At 37.5% G+C, this 19,957-nt stretch overlaps 1 protein-coding gene across 1 annotated transcript in view; it reads right to left on the bottom strand.

The window, feature by feature from the left end:
- kcnh1b (potassium voltage-gated channel, subfamily H (eag-related), member 1b) overlaps window positions 1–19,957 on the bottom strand; it is a 52,796-nt gene that overhangs the window by 26,091 nt on the left and 6,748 nt on the right. The window contains exons 6-7 of the mRNA XM_027170064.2: window positions 19,167–19,559; window positions 13,651–14,080 (exon numbers count right to left, since the gene is read on the bottom strand). Coding sequence (XP_027025865.2) covers window positions 13,651–14,080; window positions 19,167–19,559 — 823 coding nt within the window. The remainder of the gene's footprint in view (window positions 1–13,650; window positions 14,081–19,166; window positions 19,560–19,957) is intronic.

Raw genomic sequence — 19,957 nt, 5'->3', positions numbered from 1 at the left:
ACAGTGTTCAATGTTCAGCAACTTGTGAGTAAGCAAGTTTTTTTTTTTGCTAAATTCAGAGAGCTACTGTTTACAGCTGCTATAATGTAAGGACATTTCTAACAATAATTGGAACTTATAAAGGGTTAAAAAAGCATATTATTTCATTCATTAGTAATAAATAATGAAATTGTTAGGAAATCACTATGATTTCATAATAGTTCTATAAGTTTATTGTTTAAAATAAAAAAAAAATGTTATTATATAGATAAGATAAGATAAGATAAGATAAGATAAGATAAGATAAGATAAGATAAGATAAGATAAGATATACCTTTATTCATCCCACGTTGGGGAAATTTCTTATATCGCATATAAATAATATGTTGTTACAAAATATAAATTTCTTTCAGCAGTTCAAGACCCCTAGAGCTGTAAAAAGCAATATTCCACAGACAATCACATATTTCCCCTTAACATTCAGTTACCAAGGTGATAAGTGCCATGTGTTTGATTTGGCTTATGATCTGGTCCTGTCTCAATTGGATTGGTTTGTTATCCAATTGTTTTCCCCTATATTGCATTAGTTCTTGATTTCTTTGTCTATGTATACCTTTCCTTTTGTTTAAATGAGATGTTTTATCATGTTTTTATATAGTTAATTCTGAGCTCTGGTTTTCATCCATATTATGGATTATCCATATTTATCTCTGCTGCCCACATTTTGACTCATGCTATGGACAGTGACTGTTTACATACCTTTACTTACGTACATGTACAACAGCATTTGGTAGACATGTTTATGGACTTTTTTTTAAATAAAATTAAGCATTAAGGGCATTGCTCAGGGGCCCAGCAGTGGCAGCTTAGTGGACCTGGGATTCAAACTCTAAACCTTCTGATCAGCAGTCACCTTATCCACTAAACTACCAAACCATTCAATATAAAATATGTAGGAAAGTGGTAGCACAGTGGTTAAGGTGTGAGTTTGAATCCCAAGCTGCCATTCCTGTGCCACTCAGGAAGGCCCTTACGCCTCAGTTGCGAAGCTGTATAAATGAGATAAATAAGTTGCTCACTGGGCCATCCTTAAAAATATTCTTGTTTGCCATAAACCGACCAACCCTGTTAATTTAGGACCGACTAAATATATTTTTTTTGCTTTAAGTCCGACCGACTTGCCGGTTGTAAATTTGCGTTAAGACCGACTTTTTTTACTCTTCAAACAAGCAATACAAAAGCAATAAAATAATATTAATTATATTTTAGTAAGTATTGTAAATATATAAATTGCCTAGGCCTACATACAAACGAAGGCTACGCTCTTTCTTCTTCTTCTTCTTCTTCTTCTTCTTCTTCTTCTTCTTCTTCTTCTTCTTCTTCTACCGCTTATCCGGGGCCGGGTCGCGGGGGCAGCAGTCTAAGCAGGGATGCCCAGACTTCCCTCGCCTCAGACACTTCCTCCAGCTCTTCCGGGGGAATACCGAGGCGTTCCCAGGCCAGCCGAGAGACATAGTCCCTCCAGCGTGTCCTAGGTCTTCCCCGGGGCCTCCTCCCGGTTGGACATGCCCGGAACACCTCCCCAGGGAGGCATCCAGGAGGCATCCGAAACAGATGCCCGAGCCACCTCAGCTGACTCCTCTCGATGTGGAGGAGCAGCGGCTCTACTCTGAGCTCCTCCCGAGTGACCGAGCTCCTCACCCTATCTCTAAGGGAGCGCCCAGCCACCCTGCGGAGGAAACTCATTTCGGCCGCCTGTATCCGGGATCTCGTCCTTTCGGTCATGACCCAAAGCTCATGACCATAGGTGAGGGTAGGAACGTAGATCGACCGGTAAATAGAGAGCTTCGCCTTGTGGCTCAGCTCTTTCTTCACCACAACAGATCGGAATATCGACCGCATCTAAATAAAAACCTGTGACGTCATCTATGTTTACACTATTGGTTAACGGATGTCACACTATGGCCTGTGCGTTCGTGTTTGGTAATGATGGCTGCGGCTACAGTAAACAAAATGTTCGCGGTCACCGTTCAAAGTCACGGGTTCAGGCAACATACAGTAATACATCTAGAAAATTAATTAAAACAGCTCGACACCGCTTTAACTTGACACGAACTTGAAAAACTGTGTCCAGCATAAAAATGAGGTTTGCAATGATGCGCCCGAAGGCACGGGTTGAAGACCCAGTCAGTGACGTCACAATATGCTAATTTGTTTAAAGTCATACCTACGTAATCACCATCACCAAAATTGTACTTTTTTTTTACATTGAAACTTGAAAAAAAAAATAGATCTACCTACCGACCTTTTTTTTTTTTTTACTGTTACTGTTACTGCAAACCAAAATATTTTTAAGGATGGCCTGGACAAGAGTGTCTACCAAATCCAATAAATGTATATAAATAAAAAAAAAATCAATAAACTAAAAATTTTAATAAGTACATTTAAATTAGTAAAATCGTTGGTGTTTGGGTTAAACACATTCAATTAAAATTACTTAACTTTGATTATGATTAAATAACTTAAGCCATCTTATAACTATAACTCAAAAATGAATGTAACTTTGATAATTATGGGTTGTTATTTCCACTAATGTGACAATGTATTTTTAATGGCAGACCCCTGGCTATGTTTTACAGACACCTGGGCCCCACTTGGCTTTAGACCATATTTAAATATACAGAGATCGTCATGATTCAATCTCCGGGAAAACAGTGGAAGTTAAAAATGCGTGGTCATGGTGTTAAAACCTAAGTGTCACTAAAAGTTTACGGGAAGGAAACTGTCACTTCCATCCTGAAAGTGTAACTGAGAGTCTTCGTCTGAAACAACAGTAAAAAGTATTACAAACCACGCACATGATTTAGCCGTACTTTGGGGGCTGCTGTAACTGCATAGTGTACAAAGCAAACTGGCAGTATAATTAGTGTTTTTTGTTGCTCACAGATCAAACACTATACTGAGTCATGGTGATGCCTACTTTCACTGGCAGTAAAAGAATAACCCTTCTGATTATGTTGTGTGTGTGTGTGTGTGTGTGTGTGTGTGTGTGTGTGTGTGTGTGTGTGTGTGTGTGTGTGTGTGTGTGTGTGTGTGTGTGTGTGCCTGACAGTTTTAGATAACCTCGCTGTCTCCAATTGTTGTGTTAATACAAAAGAAGTGCCCCAGGATGGTGGTTGCTATGGTGATGTTAAACCTTTCCAAAACTGCATATGCATAGTTTTGATCTTGCATTGATGGTTTCAAAATATCTAAAAGACAACATATACCTACATTGTATAAAGGAAAGAAAAAGGTGGAAGTTTTACAGTTTTTTGCCATTACATTAAAAGTAGCTAACGCAAAATGCTGTAAAAAGCTAAAAAAAAGAGCAACGATAGGAAGCAAGTAACACACTGTCATCATATTATCAGACCTCAAATGTGTTAGTGTTCTCTCCCATATTGTCTCAGTAAGACAACACTGCTTAAAGACCTTACAGCTGCAAATTAAAGACAAGCGCCCCTCTCAGCAGTTTGTAGCGGATCGTGTCAGCTAAAGCTCCGGATTTAGCACCCTGTCAGTTCCAACAGTTCCAGCTCGTACAAATACTCTGCACTGGGCCCTGCAAAGAAGCACTTCACAGCTTTCTCATAGACACACTGTTCTGCACCCATGAATTATCTCTCCAGTTTCTCCAGACAGCCATAAAATCAAATGGAAATAATAGGAGATGTCTGCTTAAGTCCAATCTCTCAGCTTTTTCTCCTGAGACAAAAGAGACCAGTAATCTTGCATACATCTCCTACTGGGTTTCAATAGAGATGTCATACTCTGTTCTCTTATTATTACTGTTCATCACTACTAAGTTTACTAAAAGTATGCTTATGTACTGTATATTTGCCATTTATTTTTGATATACACATATTTAAGTACATGTGGAGAGGAGAATATTGACCTACATTGCCAGGACTGAGCCCGAACTTTGGCCACGTGCTTTTGTTTATGTTTGGTGTCACATGCCTGCTCCGCCCTTGTCTCCTCCTCCCCGCCTCTACACACCTGTTCCTCATGTGTCTGATTGTTATTAGTATTTAGTTGGAATCCTCTGTTGTCTTCGTTCCAGTCGTGTCTGGTTTTGTCTTTGTCCTTGTTTTGTGTTTTTATTTAATAAATCCTGTTTTTTTTAAATGCTATCCTGCATTTGGGTCTATTTTATCACCGCGTCCCTGACATACATTTTGAATGCTACTTTAAGTATTAACTATACCTTTTCTTTAGCTTTACTTTACCGACTACTTTTCTTTTACTTTATTTAACATGAATTGTCATCTATATTTGCAATGTACAGTGTCAGATTTGGCCAATTGGCTCAAGTTCAGCTGAAATATTACAGCAAGAAAGAAAAAATCCATAAAACAACATTAAAAGAACATGGTTACATAACACGTAAACCTTGGTTTTTAGGTGAGTAACTTTTTATCCATTAATAAGAAGTTTTTCTGGGTAAACTTTTTTCTAAAATACTAAATATTACATTGATCTTTCCATGTTAAAAAAAAAAGCTACATTCCTAGTGCCATGTCAAATGTGTTATGAAACATATTTCAGATTTATGACCGTGTATGCCTGAATAATTTGGTTTCATATAGCCCTGAAGCTTCACACTTCTCATATAGTACAGCACATCCTTTCTATTTTCTCTACGGATTTGCTGTTGTAATTAAATAATGATCGCTCTAATGGGCACTGTGAAGTTGCTGAGGTGTAGTGAAGTGTTTGAAATGTAGCCATCTAAGTCTCATGGGTTAGGAGGAGCAGAGAGGATGTTTTACTGACAGACTCTGAGGGAAAGGAAATGACAGGCAGCACTTTGACTACATGAGACAGAGCTTTAGCAGGCTCTCTCCTCAACTGTCACTTCTGCCACTTGAACACCAGACAGACCTGCTACATCCACCTTGAGCAAGGCCCTTAACCCTCCCTGCTCCAGGGACACTGTATCATAGCTTTGTCAGTTGAGATATGCGAAGAAAAGAATTCCACTGTGCTGTAATGTATATGTGGAAATAATAAAGCCTTCTATGCCCCATTCATTCATCCTTCTGTTCTGATATGAGACTTAACTGTACGAATAAAAATTTATAAGTTCTACCATTCTACACGAAAATCCAAAGATAACAAGCTGATCCTAGTCATGACATACTGTAAACAGATAAATGCCCCGCACGTCATTGTATTTTCAGCTATCATCTTCATCTTCAAAAGTTTAGGAACCCCTGACAATTTCCATGATTTTCATTTATAAATATTTGGGTGTTTGGATCAGCAATTTCATTTTGATCTATCAAATAACTGAAGGACACAGTAATATTTCAGTAGTGAAATGAGTTTTATTGGATTAACATAAAATGTGCAATATGCATCAAAACTAAATTAGACGGGTGCATAAATTTGGGCACCCTTGCCATTTTGTTGATTTAAATACCTGTAACTACTTAGCACTGATTAATTGGAACACACAATTGGATTGGTGAGCTCATTAAGCCTTGAACTTCATAGACAGTGTACCCAATCATGAAAAGCACTTTTGTATTTTCAAGTCTTGACTACTCTAATGCTTTGCTGGCTGGAGTTCCTAATGCTACCCTAAGTAAATTAATAGCTCAGTGGTTAAGGTTTTGGGCTACTGATTGGAAGGTCGTGGGTTCGAACCCCAAGTCCACCAAGCTGCCACTGCTTGGCCCCTGAGCAAGGACCTTAACCCTCAGTTGCTCAGTGTAAGTCACTCTGGATAAGGGTGTCTGCTAAATGCCGTAAATGTAAATTACAGTTGGTACAAGATTCAGCTGCTAGAATTCTGACTAGGACCAGTGCAAGGCAGCACATTACACCTATCCTGAAAAAATTGCACTGGCTTCCTTTTAGTTTTCGTATTGATTTTAAAATTCTCATGGTCACTTTTGGCCCCTCAATATTTGTGTGAGCTGTTAACCCTCTACATACCTACACGTGCTCTACGCTCTTCTGAAGCTGGTCTTCTAACTGCCCAAACAACACGGCTAAAAACTATGGGTGATCGGGAATGCAGAAATGTGTTTTTAAATCTTAATATGTAGTTTTTTATGGAATAAAAACACTGCCAGTAATAATCGTACGTAATTCAAAGCATTTGTGTGTAAATTTTAATTTTGCGGAGTTGGATCCCAAAATTTACGGCAACGGCAGTTTACAGAAACGAGATTTTGCGTGTTTGTTCAAATACAACTCCAAAATGTACGACTATGACAGTTTACACACACAACGCCTGTTTTCACAACACCTCTTTTTACACACGAAAACGGTCTGCGAAACAACTGTCAAAAATACGTCATCACGTTCACTGGCATTACTATCCGAGGGAAGATGAATCGATTCCACGAAGTGCGCGCCCTCTTTTAAACCACTGGTGCCGAAATGGTGGAACAGCAGCCAAGCGCTCACTCATCGTCAGTGTTGTATAAAGTAGTAGAAAGCATTACTTGCGTAAAAGTACAAGTATCATACTAGAAAAAGACTTTGGTAGAAGTGAAAGTCACCTTTTAGAATACTATTCAAGTAAAAGTCTTAAAGTATCTGATATTTACTGTACTTAAGTATCAAAATTCATTTTCTGATATTTAATGTACTTAAGTATTTGAAGTAAAGTAAAATTTCAGTGATTTTCGGTAGGACTAAGAGCAGGGGCGGTTCTAGGGTTTCATCTTTAGGGGTTTTAGCCCTCAGTGAGAATTTAAAACAAGAAGAGTTTTATATTATATATTATATGACTACATAGTAAGCCAAAAGTTATGGTATTATTAAATGGCAAAAGTGGACACCAAAACTTTATGCATGATGTAATGATGCCAGTCTTGAATCAGATCAGTTCATGTATGTGTGCATTCTCTACAAACAGTGTGTCCAATGAATGCAGTCATTAATAAACTAATATTCACAAAGACCAAATCAATAAATATTATTTTTATTTAGTATTGTATGGATTGTTTGCATTAATATTTTGTTTGTGCTACAACTCTGGTAATAAGAATAGTGAAATTTCACTGCTTTTGGTTGCTGTATTTGCAGCTTTCCGATTAACGTTATAGATAAACGCCTCCAGCTCTGACTGCACGTGCATGCTGCGCATACCTGTGCTTCTCCGTACAGCGTGCGGAGGGTAATGCAATCTAGGAGTAGTGATTCACCAAACCTCCCTTATTGCAGTCACACACATTTCTTCTGATTTTATTTTGTAGTAACGAAGATGCTTGGTGGAAATATAACAGAGTAAAAGTATACATTTTACCTTGGAAATGTAGTGGAGTAAAAGTGAAAGTTGACATAAATTTAAATAGCGACGTAAAGTACAGATACGTGACATTTTTACTTAAGTACAGTAACAAAGTATTTTTACTCCGTTACATTACAACACTGCTCATCGTCTCAGGTAAGTTGGTTTTTCCTTCCAAATTCGGACATGTTTAAGGGTTAGTTATCACTAATAACAGAGAGGAGTAATATTACAGATATAGGCTAACTATAGTAAGTAAGATTAGCTCTCAGAGTAAGGTTACATAAAGAATACAGCTGTTTAGGAGGTCATCACCGCAGTCTGTAGCGTGATGAGATAGGCCTTCATAAAAGAATTAGCAATTTTAAGTGTTAACTTACTAACAGCTGTGTACATGCACTGGAATACACAGGTCATGCAATATGTGTTCACTGCTTAAGTGTTAAAGTCAAATTTTATTGTTTATCAGGTTCCATTAGGTGACATCTTGCACTCAGCTCAGAATCTGGTGTCGATGTTGACCAACACCTTAAGTGTTGGACATCAGAAAATGGGGAACCAGTCCAATATCAGTGGACAGTCAGCACAAGAAAGAAGGTCCAAGTCAAATGGGCAGTCAGTGCAGCAGGAAATGGCTAGGTGTGAGGTGTGTGTGTCTTTTATGTAGGCCTATCTCATCACGCTACAGACTGCAGTGATAACCTCCTAAACAGCTGTATTCTTTAAGCACCTAATGTAACCTTACTATGAGAGCTAATATTACTTACTATAATTAACCTACAGTATATCTGTAATATTACTCCTCTCTGTTATTAGTGATAACTAACCCTTAAACATGTCCGAATTTGGAAGGAAAAAACAACTTACCTGAGACGATGAGTGAGCGCTTGGCTGCTGATCCGCCATTTCGGCGCCAGTGGTTTAAAAGAGGGCGGGGCGCACGCGCACTACGTGGAATCGATTAATCTTTCCTCGGATAGTAATGTCTGTGAACGTGATGACGTATTTTTGACAGTTGTTTCGCAGACCGTTTTCGTGTGTGAAAAAGACGTGTTGTGAAAACAGGCGTTGTGTGTGTAAACTGCCATAGTCGTACATTTTGGAGTTGTATTTGAACAAACACGCAAAATCTCGTATCTGTAAACTGTCGTGGCCGTAGATTTTGGGATCCAACTCCGCAAAATTAAAATTTACACACAAATGCTTTGAATTACGTACGTTTATTATTGACAGTGTTTTTATTCCATACTTTTTTAGGGTAGCCTTTATGTGACTTCTTTGTTTGTTATTTATTGGCTTTTTATTTTTTGTATGGTTAGTTTTAGTGTCTGTAATGGTATGTGTATCTTTTAATTTCATCTTTTATGTCAAGTGCTTTGAGAAGCTATTTTGAAGGCGCTATACAAAATAAAGTTTATTATTATTATTATTATTATTATTATTATTATTATTATTATTATTATTATTGTTATTGTTATTATTATAAAAAAGGTATTTAAGGTGACCAATTGCAAGTTTTTGTTCTCTTTGACTCTCTTCTGAAGAGTGCCAACATACTGTAGAGGCAGCAAAACAACTCTCAAATGACCTGAAAACAAAGATTGTTCAACATTATGGTTTAGCGGAAAGCTACAAAACGTTATCACAGAGATATAAGCTGTCAGTGTTCACTGTGAGGAACATAGTGAGGAAATGGAAGACCACTGTGCATCGTCAACAATTCAACACTTTGCACAAGGTGAAACTGTACAGGAGAGTGATGAGAAAGAAGCCTTTTCTGCACACATGCCACAAACAAAGTCGCTTGAGGTATGCAAACGCACTTTTGGACAAGCCAGCTTCATTTTGGAATAAGGTGCTGTGGAATGATGAAACAAAGATTGAGTTATTTGGTCAACAAGGGGCATTATGCATGGCGGCAAAAGAATACAGCATTCCAAGAAAAACACTTGCTACAGTACCCACAGTAAAATTTGGTGGAGGTTCCATCATGCTGTGGGGCTGTGTGGCCAGTGCCAGTACTGGGAATATGATTAAAGTTGAGGGTCGCATGGATTCCACTCAATATCAGCAGATTCTGATATTGAGTGGATAATGTTGAGGAATCAGTCACAAAGTTGAAGTTATGCTGGGGCTGGATATTTCAACAAGACAAAACCCAAAACACTGCTCAAAATCTATTCAGTCATTTATGCAGAGGAACAAGTACAATGTTCTGGAATGGCCATCAAAGTCCCCAGACCTGAATACCATTGCACATCTGTGGGGTGATTTGAAGAGGGTTGTCCATGCTTGGCAACCATCAAACCTAACTGAACTGGAGATGTTTTGTAAGGACACACACTACAGTCTATAGGAAGTGTCTACAGGCTGTTATTTATGCTAAAGGAGGCTCTACTAAATACTGATGTGATTTTTCTGTTCGGGGACCAAATTTATGCACCTGTCTAATTTCGTTTTAATGCATATTGCTCATTTTCTGTTAATCCAATAAACCTCATTTCACTACTGAAATATTACTGTGTCCTTCAGTTATTTGATAGATAAATGAAATTGCTGATCCAAACACCCAAATATTTATAAATGAAAATCATGGAAAATGTCAGGGGTTCCTAAACTTTTGTATACGACTGTACTGTATCATCTTCAATAAGTGCCTTCAATGAGCGCTTTAGACTGGTCAGGGTTTGTAGTGGATTTGGAGCTTATCCCAGGAATACTGGGCATGATTTATGAATACACCCTGGTTGGGACACCATCTCATTGCAGTGCATTATGAACACACACACAATTTAGCATAACTAATATACCTACATGTATGTTTTTAACAAAGGAAAGGCAGAAGTTGCAGAAAACCTACTGTATATGGATACTGAGATATTTTTTTTCACTAACATAAGCTCAAACCCTGGATCCTGGAGGAGTGATGATCTACCATACTGCCTAGTACGGTTTTCTTCATGACTAAAAGCACTGCACTGGTTTGTACCTAATAGTAAATGCACAGGCCATTTGAGATATCCCAAACAGGTGTAGAGGCAGATAAAAGAAAATCAACACAGCATGTCCTACATATAAATTTATCTTTATTGACTATAAAAATATATAAATGCACCCGGAGCATCATACCACAGATAACCTGATCCAGATTCAGTCAATATCAGCCTACTTATTCATGAGTTCACTCACAGTAACTGCTTTTACAAGCATTTTTTTTGGAGGTGGAAGGAAATTGGAGAACCTGTGGTCTGTCAGCATTTAAACATTAAAAAAATGAACAATTAGAGAGTAATAGCCTGTATTTCCTGCTGTGTCAATTCGTGCAGCAATGAGCTAAACAAGAAAAGTAATTTAAAATTAGCATGTAGTCCCATGATATATACAAACGACATATGCTAAAAAGATTAAATTCTCTCCTCGCATTTGCTACAAAGCAGTTTTAAAAATTCTTATATTATATTTTAACATGATGGAAACAATAAAAAGATGAAAATAATGTACTTAGACAAGTGATTTTTGAAATCTTTTCTTTGAAAGCAAACAATTTTCTAAGTACAAACTGATATGAAATAATACCAAAATTGTCTGTTTTGCTTAATTCTTCAGTATAATTTTCAATAGCGTTCTTTTGAAATATCTCGGTTCACAAACAAGGTCTGAATATAAAACATGAGAATTAATGCAAATATTACAGTGGACAGTGGTAGCAAAGATGAGTAGTAAAGTGAACAGAGGTGGAGGCATGGCAAGCTCTGCATTCCCGGAGACACACTTAAAGTGCCTTAGCACTAAGGGAGGCGAAATTTTAGACTGTATTGACTCCCTGATACATGCTGAAGACCAGCTGCAGTGCCCTGCTTTAGCCATTCTTATTTACTGCCCTACATTACTCACACTGTATCAACCAAGAGTCAGACTAAGAGCAGCCCTAATATGCAAGATCCATTACCACACACACACACACACACACACACACACACACACACACACACACACACACACACACACACACACACACACACACACACATACACATGCACACACATTAAAAACACTGCCTCAGTGACAACAGCTAAGATACCCACACATTGCATGCTTAAGCTGCATGCTGCTGGCTGAAGGGGTGACAGCCGTAGCACCAGCCTGATGTCTGTGTGGTACATCAGCTCTGTCTCAGCATGATCCCCTGGCTTACTGTCAGTCTCCCATCCTCTCCTGCCAGCAAGTATCACCATCAGCCCCAAGCAGGAACACACAACATACCACAAGCACTCAAGAGTAACAACCAGACCAACACTTTCACACACAAAAACATGCATGCATACACAAAATAAACTGCATGCATGTGTGAATATTCATCCCGTCACACAAACACAGTGACAAAAACAGATGTGCTAGCTTAAATAGTTTATCACAGCTCAGAATGAGTTCTCTAAAACAAGCGGATATGTTTGCAAATGAATTTTTAAACGTAAACAGGATCTTCGCTGCCAGTAAAATGTCTTTAACCTTAAATCTAGTTTACGTTTTATTAAAGCTTTTTTTATATAAAAAAAAGCAATCCTGGACAATGTAACACTTACATATTATATAATTATACTTACACAGGGACTTGGATGAATGATAAAAAGTTGTTCATATGGATAAGTTTTTTGCAAAGAATTGTCTACATTGAAAGGAGTCTCTAGTGTAAGGGCTTTGTAACAGTTAGAGGTAACACAGTTCCTTTGCATTATCTGACAAAGGAAAGTCTTCAAGACAAAAAGCTGTGTGGTTTCTCAGTACCATGACAAGCTGACGAGGGAACAACTTGTATAGGTGCTAAAAATGTGATTAGAGGAACTAACTTGTTTGGCTACCATTCCACAATGCTAAATGTTACGACACATGCTTCACAGGTATGACGTGATATTTTTGATAATTAAAATGTAATGTGGATAAATCACTTCAAAATGTGATCTTATCAGAAAATAACTAGCTTTGGGATGGTAATAGTAAATCCACTTGTGTTGTGCAGCATCACACCATGCCATGGTTGACTACGTTGTGTTCTATCCTTAACTTAATCACTCATTTCAAAGAACTTAAGATCATCTAATTGTCTGAAACATAGTTTAATCAAAATCATAATCTCTGACATGTTTAATTTTTTCCTGGCCAAGCAACATCCGACTCCCTACAAATGTTTAATGTAGGTCAGCCCATCATCGTGCAGGTATCATATTATGTATAATCTAAAACCAGGGGTAGTTCTATCCCAGACAATCTATCCAAATAATAAATTAGAGATACACCCTTGCCATTCCCTCTTCCCTGTGTCCCAGCACTGTAGTGTCCAGACAAGAGGAAAATACCATCTGAAGGGTGCCGTCTGCAATCTTGCAAAGAGCGGAAAAACAGAATCCTCTCAAAAACCAGACCCAATAGTGTAATCCATCACGGCCGCAAGGCTTTATTTCAGGACAGAATGCAATCTAGTTCACCTCTATATAGAACCAATGCACTACAAATTGCCTTTGCAGAAAGTGTGTTAATCATATTCTCTGTACAATGAACACACCTGCTATACTAAATCAGGGGAGGACAACCAGGGAAGGCAAAACCATGTAAAGTTCAGTCTATAATAATCGGTAACTGCACAGTCAGATTTCTTTTGTACTAGTTTTACAGGATTGTGTTTAATATTAGTTAAAACTATACAAAGCCTCCATGCTTATAATGCATAATTGCAAGAGTAAGACTGTAACCCATTTCGCAGACTCCCAAACAAGCTCAGTGAGCCAAAGAACTAGGCACACTTGTACAAAGCGACAGAAGAACATAACATTTTATTTGTTTATAATGCGAATACAAATTGTCATTCTTCTTTCCACTTGATTAAGAATCTAGCTACAAACTACAGACATCATCACTGATGTTCTGCAAGCCTTGAAATGCAGCTGTTTTTAGTTTCAGGCAGTTTCAGGGGCTTTTTTGCTCTGACTAGGTGAATAGAGCGATTCAAGTTAGGGAATATATGTAATTAGTAAGACAAAATTATAAATTTTAGCCTCAAAAGCAGTTTAAGATTTGTAATATTTTTTCCTAAGGAGGCTGTCTTGTTATATAACATGTTTTTATAGCCACAATTTAATTATCTTATTTCCATGCATTACTAGGTCAAAGCAATGCATCATTTTTATTAACAATAGATTTGTCATCGTAATGGAAGTGTTAGAACTTGGCGAGTGAGTTCTGAGCACCAATATAAATTGAATGCTTAGGAGAGATTTACAATCTCCCCTTGATTCTTAACCCATTTAAAATCTTATAATACTAAAGGTCACAGCCTGTTATTCTTCTTATTAGAAAGCAAACTTATTTTCAAGAATTGTACTCACATCCGATCATCATCATAGCCACAGCAAAGATCTTCTCGCCGTCTGTAGTGGGGGCAATGTTGCCAAATCCAATGCTGGTCAGGCTGGTCATGGTGAAGTACAGTGAGGTGATGTAGACCGAGTCCTTGCTGGGGCCACCCTCCCACTTGCCTGTACCACTGGTGTTGAAATGGTATGGCGTGCCCACTGTCTCGCCCAGCATATACAGCCAGCTGTCGGTGCGCACCACATTGGCCTCCTCGTCAATGACCTCATAGTCACCAATGCTGTACCAGATGCAAGCCAGCCAGTGGGCGGCCAGGCCAAACACACACACCAGCAGGACCAGCACCGCCGCACCATACTCGATGTAGTGGTCCAGCTTGCGAGCCACACGGCCTAAACGCAGGAGTCTCACCACCTTCAAAGAGCTGAAGAGACTACTAATGCCCTGCATACCAAATAAAGAAAGAAAAAATTAGGTGTAATGCTTTTGCAAATATATTCTCCTTCACTGAAATTAAACCTAATGCTTAGTTTAGACTAAACATAGCACAATGTCTACACATAATATTCCATTCTGCAGAAAGCTACGTAAGATATAGTATAGTGTAATACACTACAAAGCTGTCAGATTCTCAGATATGATGGTAAGAAATTGTTGATTAATTTTCCATAACAGTGGCAGCTGTAAGGTTTATATTATTGCTTGAATGTTCTAAGTTCTCATCTCTATACATCTAACAATATGCACAGAAAATTGTATGGAGCACATATCACATCATCTAAGGCTTATAATAAACAGATTATTAGACATGCTGTTATTTAAGAAAGAGAATGCTATAATCACTGATATGGTGAAGCCTTCTTGTGAGGAGATGTTTAATATTTACAGAAGGAGTCTTTAGCATCAGATCTTTGCAACACTCTGTAATTTTATACCATGTGACCGAGGAGTTTGATTTTCCAAGCTCTTTTTGACAAGCTGCACTCTTTAAATTCTTTAATTCATTTCAAATATTTATTACAAGACCAATTTTAAAAACAGAGGCTATAAGGATAATGACTATTTCGTTTTCATTTTCACATTAATGTTTAGGCAAAGATCTGTCCAAAATTTTGAATTACTATTTTCTATACACATTTGGTACCATAAATAAATCATAGAAACCATACAGTAACTCCAAGAATAACATTTGATTTTATGATGATTAAAAACCCAAAGCTTTGCAGGAAATGGTGTTTTTTCCTTCAAACTTTGACATCACTGAAATGGTCTGTTACTTTTGTTCATCCCTCACAAGTAGTGTTCATAAAAAATGTATTGCCTTTGCTCAAGCAAAGTAAATCAGTAAATGTATATTGACTAGCAAGTAAAGAGAAGTCATGCATGGCATTGGAGAAGCTTCCTATCTATGTACAACCCTTTTATAGACACAGGTTTGGGCTGAGCTGCTTTAGCTTGCTTACAGCACAGCAACAGAATAAAAAGGCTGGATAACACGTGTTGACAAGTCCAGCAAAAGCAGTGGCCTCGAAGCTTTAGAGGGAGGGGACTGTGCAAGCAACATTAATCTTTATTTACACCACTTCACTACACTAACACACAAACATAACACTGACAACTTCACACAACACTTTATGAGAACATTTTGATTCTGTTTCCGTAGATGGGAGTCATTTGAGTAGGCATTTCAACAGTGGTAATAAAATTATGGAACAGTGATGATTGGTCACATGATGCAAAAATAAAACCTGATGCTAAATTCTGTGTGGGGATTATGAACTATAAGAATATTAATAATAATTTATTCAGTGGGTAAAGCTCCAAATACATAACATACTTTCAGCACATTTATTTGTTTTCACTCAATGTTGATTCAGTTTTAGATTCAGGATATTCTTCATGTAGGAATAATGTGTTATTTCTAATGGTATTGTTCCACCATTGTTACTATACCATAAAACAGTGGCACGGTTATTAACAGAAGTATAGAATATCTATATATGTGTTTGTTTCCAGTGTTGTACATGATGGTAGAAGCGGGGGATGTGGTAGCTCAGTGTTTAAGGTGTTGGGCTACTGAACGGAAGGTCATGGGTTTGAACCCCAGGTCCACCAAGCTGCCACTGCTGGGCCCCTAAGCAAGGCTCTTATCGCTCAGTTGTAAGTCACTCTGGATAAGGGTGTCTGCTAAATGCCATAAATGTAGAAGGAATTGTCCAAATTATTATAGGGGTGACAAAATAATACTCATTTTTCAGTGAAACATTGGTGTTTATTTTAAAGTCTAGCAACAATAAGGTTTTACACAAACTTTCGGTTTTATGTAAAGTCGGCTTGGATCGATTTGATCGCCATTGTCATGGGAATATTAGGGGCTATATTTGTTACTATATTTTTCACCGGTGTTGTTTTATTTCACTAGGATCATGAAATACAAAATCATTACAGATACAAATATCCTTGCAAATACTTAAGTCTACTGGATGATTTAGGATGCCTTTGATTCTCATTAAAAAACTAGCATGATCAGTAATTAAGAAACTTAACACTGCAGTGTCAATTGATATTGAAGATAAAATGACATCACTAGAACTTCCGTTATAAATACAGAGCGAATTAACAAAAATATGTAATAGTTTTTGTGATATTGTGTTGTAGCTACATGTAGACCAGATTGCTGCTAAAACTGCCAGAACAATAACAGAAGGAAAATATTTTGTCATTATGGTTGGTGAAAATGGAAATCTGAAACCATTGTTGATCCACAGTATCACCTCTCAGTTATTACCTGATAATGAAGTGAATGGGAGAAATTCAAAGGACAAGAATACAAAGAACAAAATCCAAGAGAGAGAATATTCAGCTTTCAATTATGTTAAACTCTGCACCACTCTTAGCTTGCGTCACCACTGCTTGATTAAAGGCATGAGAGACAGTCCTGTTCTTCAAATCTTCAACACATCTCTGGTGTAAACAGCTCTATCATTGTTTGGCCACACAGCTGAGGCTTCACTAATGCTTCAAGCAAGAAAGGACTGCGATGAGGTAAACTATAATAAGTACTCCAAGTCTGCATTGCTTCAGAGAGAGAGAGAGAATGAGAGAGAGAGAGAGAGATAAAGAGCCAAAAGACATTCATTCTAACCACTAAATGTTCAGTTATAGAAGATAAAGTTGGGTGACGGCTTGATTCTCATTTGTTTTGAATGGGTAAACTGTGTACAAATGATATTGTGAAGGAGATGAAATGGTATCGCTGACAGAAGTTTATAGGAGCTCAGGGACAGCACTTTTGTGCAATTGCTTCTGTATGTGGCACAATCCATTGGGATGAACTGAACTCCCCAAAGGTGTCTGCAGTTGGCACACAAAACACCATATTAACAGCTAGTTGGATCATTAATCAGTGTTTCTTGACGTCCTGCCTGACACTAGGCAGCTGCCAAAAGTAGAGATTAAACACTCAATTTGAAAGAGTCATCAGAACAGCACGGACATTTACTAAAAGCGCTCGTCAGCTGCGTGTGACTGCTGAAAGATGTGAGTTTAGGTGCAATAAAGCATAATTAATAATGGATGAATTCAGTGGTAAACTTTTCAATAGAGACATGCTATGCTGATCAAAGAAATGGTTCTAAATTATCTGCCATGCTTGGATCAAGTGTTATTTTGTAAATGCTGCTTGAGTGTAAATATAAGTACAATGTATTGCTATCAGTGTTTTATTTTCAGTTCTAGAAAAAGCACCTTAACCACTAACGACAAAGTGCTGACTCAAGTTAAAAATGGTCAATAAGAGATTTCCCCCAGAAATGTAATTCATTCCAAATCCTGAGAGAAAGATTTGTCTGACAACAAACCAGAGTGTGTTATAGAAGGGTACAGGTGGAGATCTGTTTCAGCCCGTATATAAAAACACAACATTTAAAATTAAACAATTAAAGATGTATTTTTCTTAAATATCCTGTGCACCTTGCACTAACAGTAAATATTATAAACAGTTATGAATATAAATATAAAACATTTATCCATTCATAATTATTTTAGCCACCCGGTTACTGTTAGCAATAAAGATTGAGACCACTGATCAATGAAAATGAATCCTTTCAAATTATAGTTTTTTATTGTCAAATTACTAGTCAGATTACTTAAGGTTCTGTCAGAAAGCCCATCAGGTTAGCCAATTAGCTAGCTATCTTGCATTATCAGTAAAATTCCTCTCAGAAATGTCTCAAGATCCTGTTAAACAGCTTACTAACATTAGCAGGAAAGTTTATACATTTATAAGTGAACATTTATAAATATAGATAATTTTAGAAAACCTGTCAGCTTAGCCCATTTCATTTAGCGGGCTAATATATGCAAATATGATGTAATCTTCTCAGTTTAGGTAGCTTGTCACTAAAATCTGTTAAAAGACAAAAGTGCATATGAATGGCTATTATTCCCTTCTTATTACTCGAAAACTCACTATTTGCCATATATGAGATGAGATACACTATTTGCCACATATGAAATTGTTCCACATTTATATTAATGTACGATATGGGTGTCAGCCATTTTGTAGCATGATCTGAATTCTCAGTGGAAAATTTTCAACAGTGAAATAATAGTCCCTGGATAGTTTATTATACACACACAAAGTGTGCTATAAATCCCCTATAAACACACTATTATTGCCTATTTGTACCACAATAAATAATGATTTCTTTTATCTGAACATATATTTGACAGGATGAAAACCAGACTGTGTATACAAATGAAAATCTACATTTTTAACAACTACTAAAGCCTAATGGTGTTTGCTATTAGTGTATTTCATAAAGATTCTTAAATGTTTTTGTATTTTGGTGGTTTTATAGGTAATTAATATTTTTCAAATGTTAAATTCCAAACATGTAAAGGTTGGTCATGTTCTGTCTGATTAAATAACAGCAACGTCACTGATTATTTTACTATAAATGCCATGAATTGAGCTGATTGTATGGGGACGTTGGGGGGTGACAAAAGGATTAATACTGTCTATAAATTTTACTCTGCAGCAGTAGTTCTCATCAGACTCAGAGTGCTGCTGATTCAATAAAGTGTCTGATTAACAAAAGATACATGTTGTTGCCCAACTCAGTTAAGAGTAAAGGAGTAAGGGAGGTAGATATTTAAGACACACTTCCCTCAATGTTTACACTCACAGCTGCACTCATTTACAAAAACTATATATGGACTCAGTGATACACCCACATTTCTGTACCTGCACTGAAAGATGAACATTCTGTGATCTGCACTCTGCAGACTGTATTGAATCCAGGTCCTGTAGTACCTCTGCACTATATATAACTGCATAACCAACAAATTTTCCAAAACATTTGCAAAACACAACTCACATCTACAGTGTTCTAATCTGACATTCACCCTATACAATTCTTTAAAATCATTCCACTGATATTCCCCTGATTTCCTGAAGTACTCCATAAGGTAGTGGCCAAAATCATTCAGACTCAACTCTCACTAGATTGACAAAAAAAATTCTTACCTCATCTACATTCTCAAAGGCATTGATGACATCATAGGGTAGGCAGGAAAGCAGGTCGATCACAAACCAGGTCTTCACGTAGTTCATGCGGATAAGTTTCGGGTCTGATATCACCTCCCCAGCTGGCCCCACAAAAGTTGTGTGGAAATTCAGCACAATGTCCACGAGGAAGATGACATCCACAATGCTGTCGACCACCAGCCAAGTGACGTTGTTCTGTTTGGTCTTGAAGGAGACGTTGTAGGGAACCATGATGGCCGTGTAGAAGGTGAGGATGAGGATCACCCAGTCCCAGGTGGTCTTGAAGGTGCAGTAATGTAGGATAATATGGGGTGGCGTCTTGGGTGTCTCTTGTTTGTATTGGGGGAGGATGTCTGATCCCAACTGTAATACCTAACAGCAAATGCTTAATAAGTTCTTATGCAATACCATATATTTGCTTTACAAATATAATAAAGATTAGAAAGCACTAGAAACAACTCATAGACACCTGTAAGGATGGACAAAGCAGAAATTGGTTAACAAGTTCATTGGACAGCTTCTCTAATGTTTTGGATGACTGGGAACCTACAGATTAATGTACTCATACAGATAAAAATAAGTGAATGCTCATTTTCCTGGGAAAATTCCAGGGGACGTTTCTGTGAATCCATTTTTCAGTTCTCATCCTTCACTCGCCACATCTTTATCTATATTACATGACAGTGTTGTTTTTTATATTGCTCAGGTTAGTCCCCATTTCTCTGTGTTTCAACAACATGAAAATCCAACATGAAAGATGAAGCAACTTG

This window comes from Tachysurus fulvidraco, chromosome 2 (genome assembly GCF_022655615.1).
Source record: "Tachysurus fulvidraco isolate hzauxx_2018 chromosome 2, HZAU_PFXX_2.0, whole genome shotgun sequence".
NCBI classification, from domain to species: Eukaryota; Metazoa; Chordata; class Actinopteri; order Siluriformes; family Bagridae; genus Tachysurus; species Tachysurus fulvidraco.
Note: the sequence above shows the minus strand (reverse complement) of the source record. Positions and strands in the feature narration are given on the sequence as shown.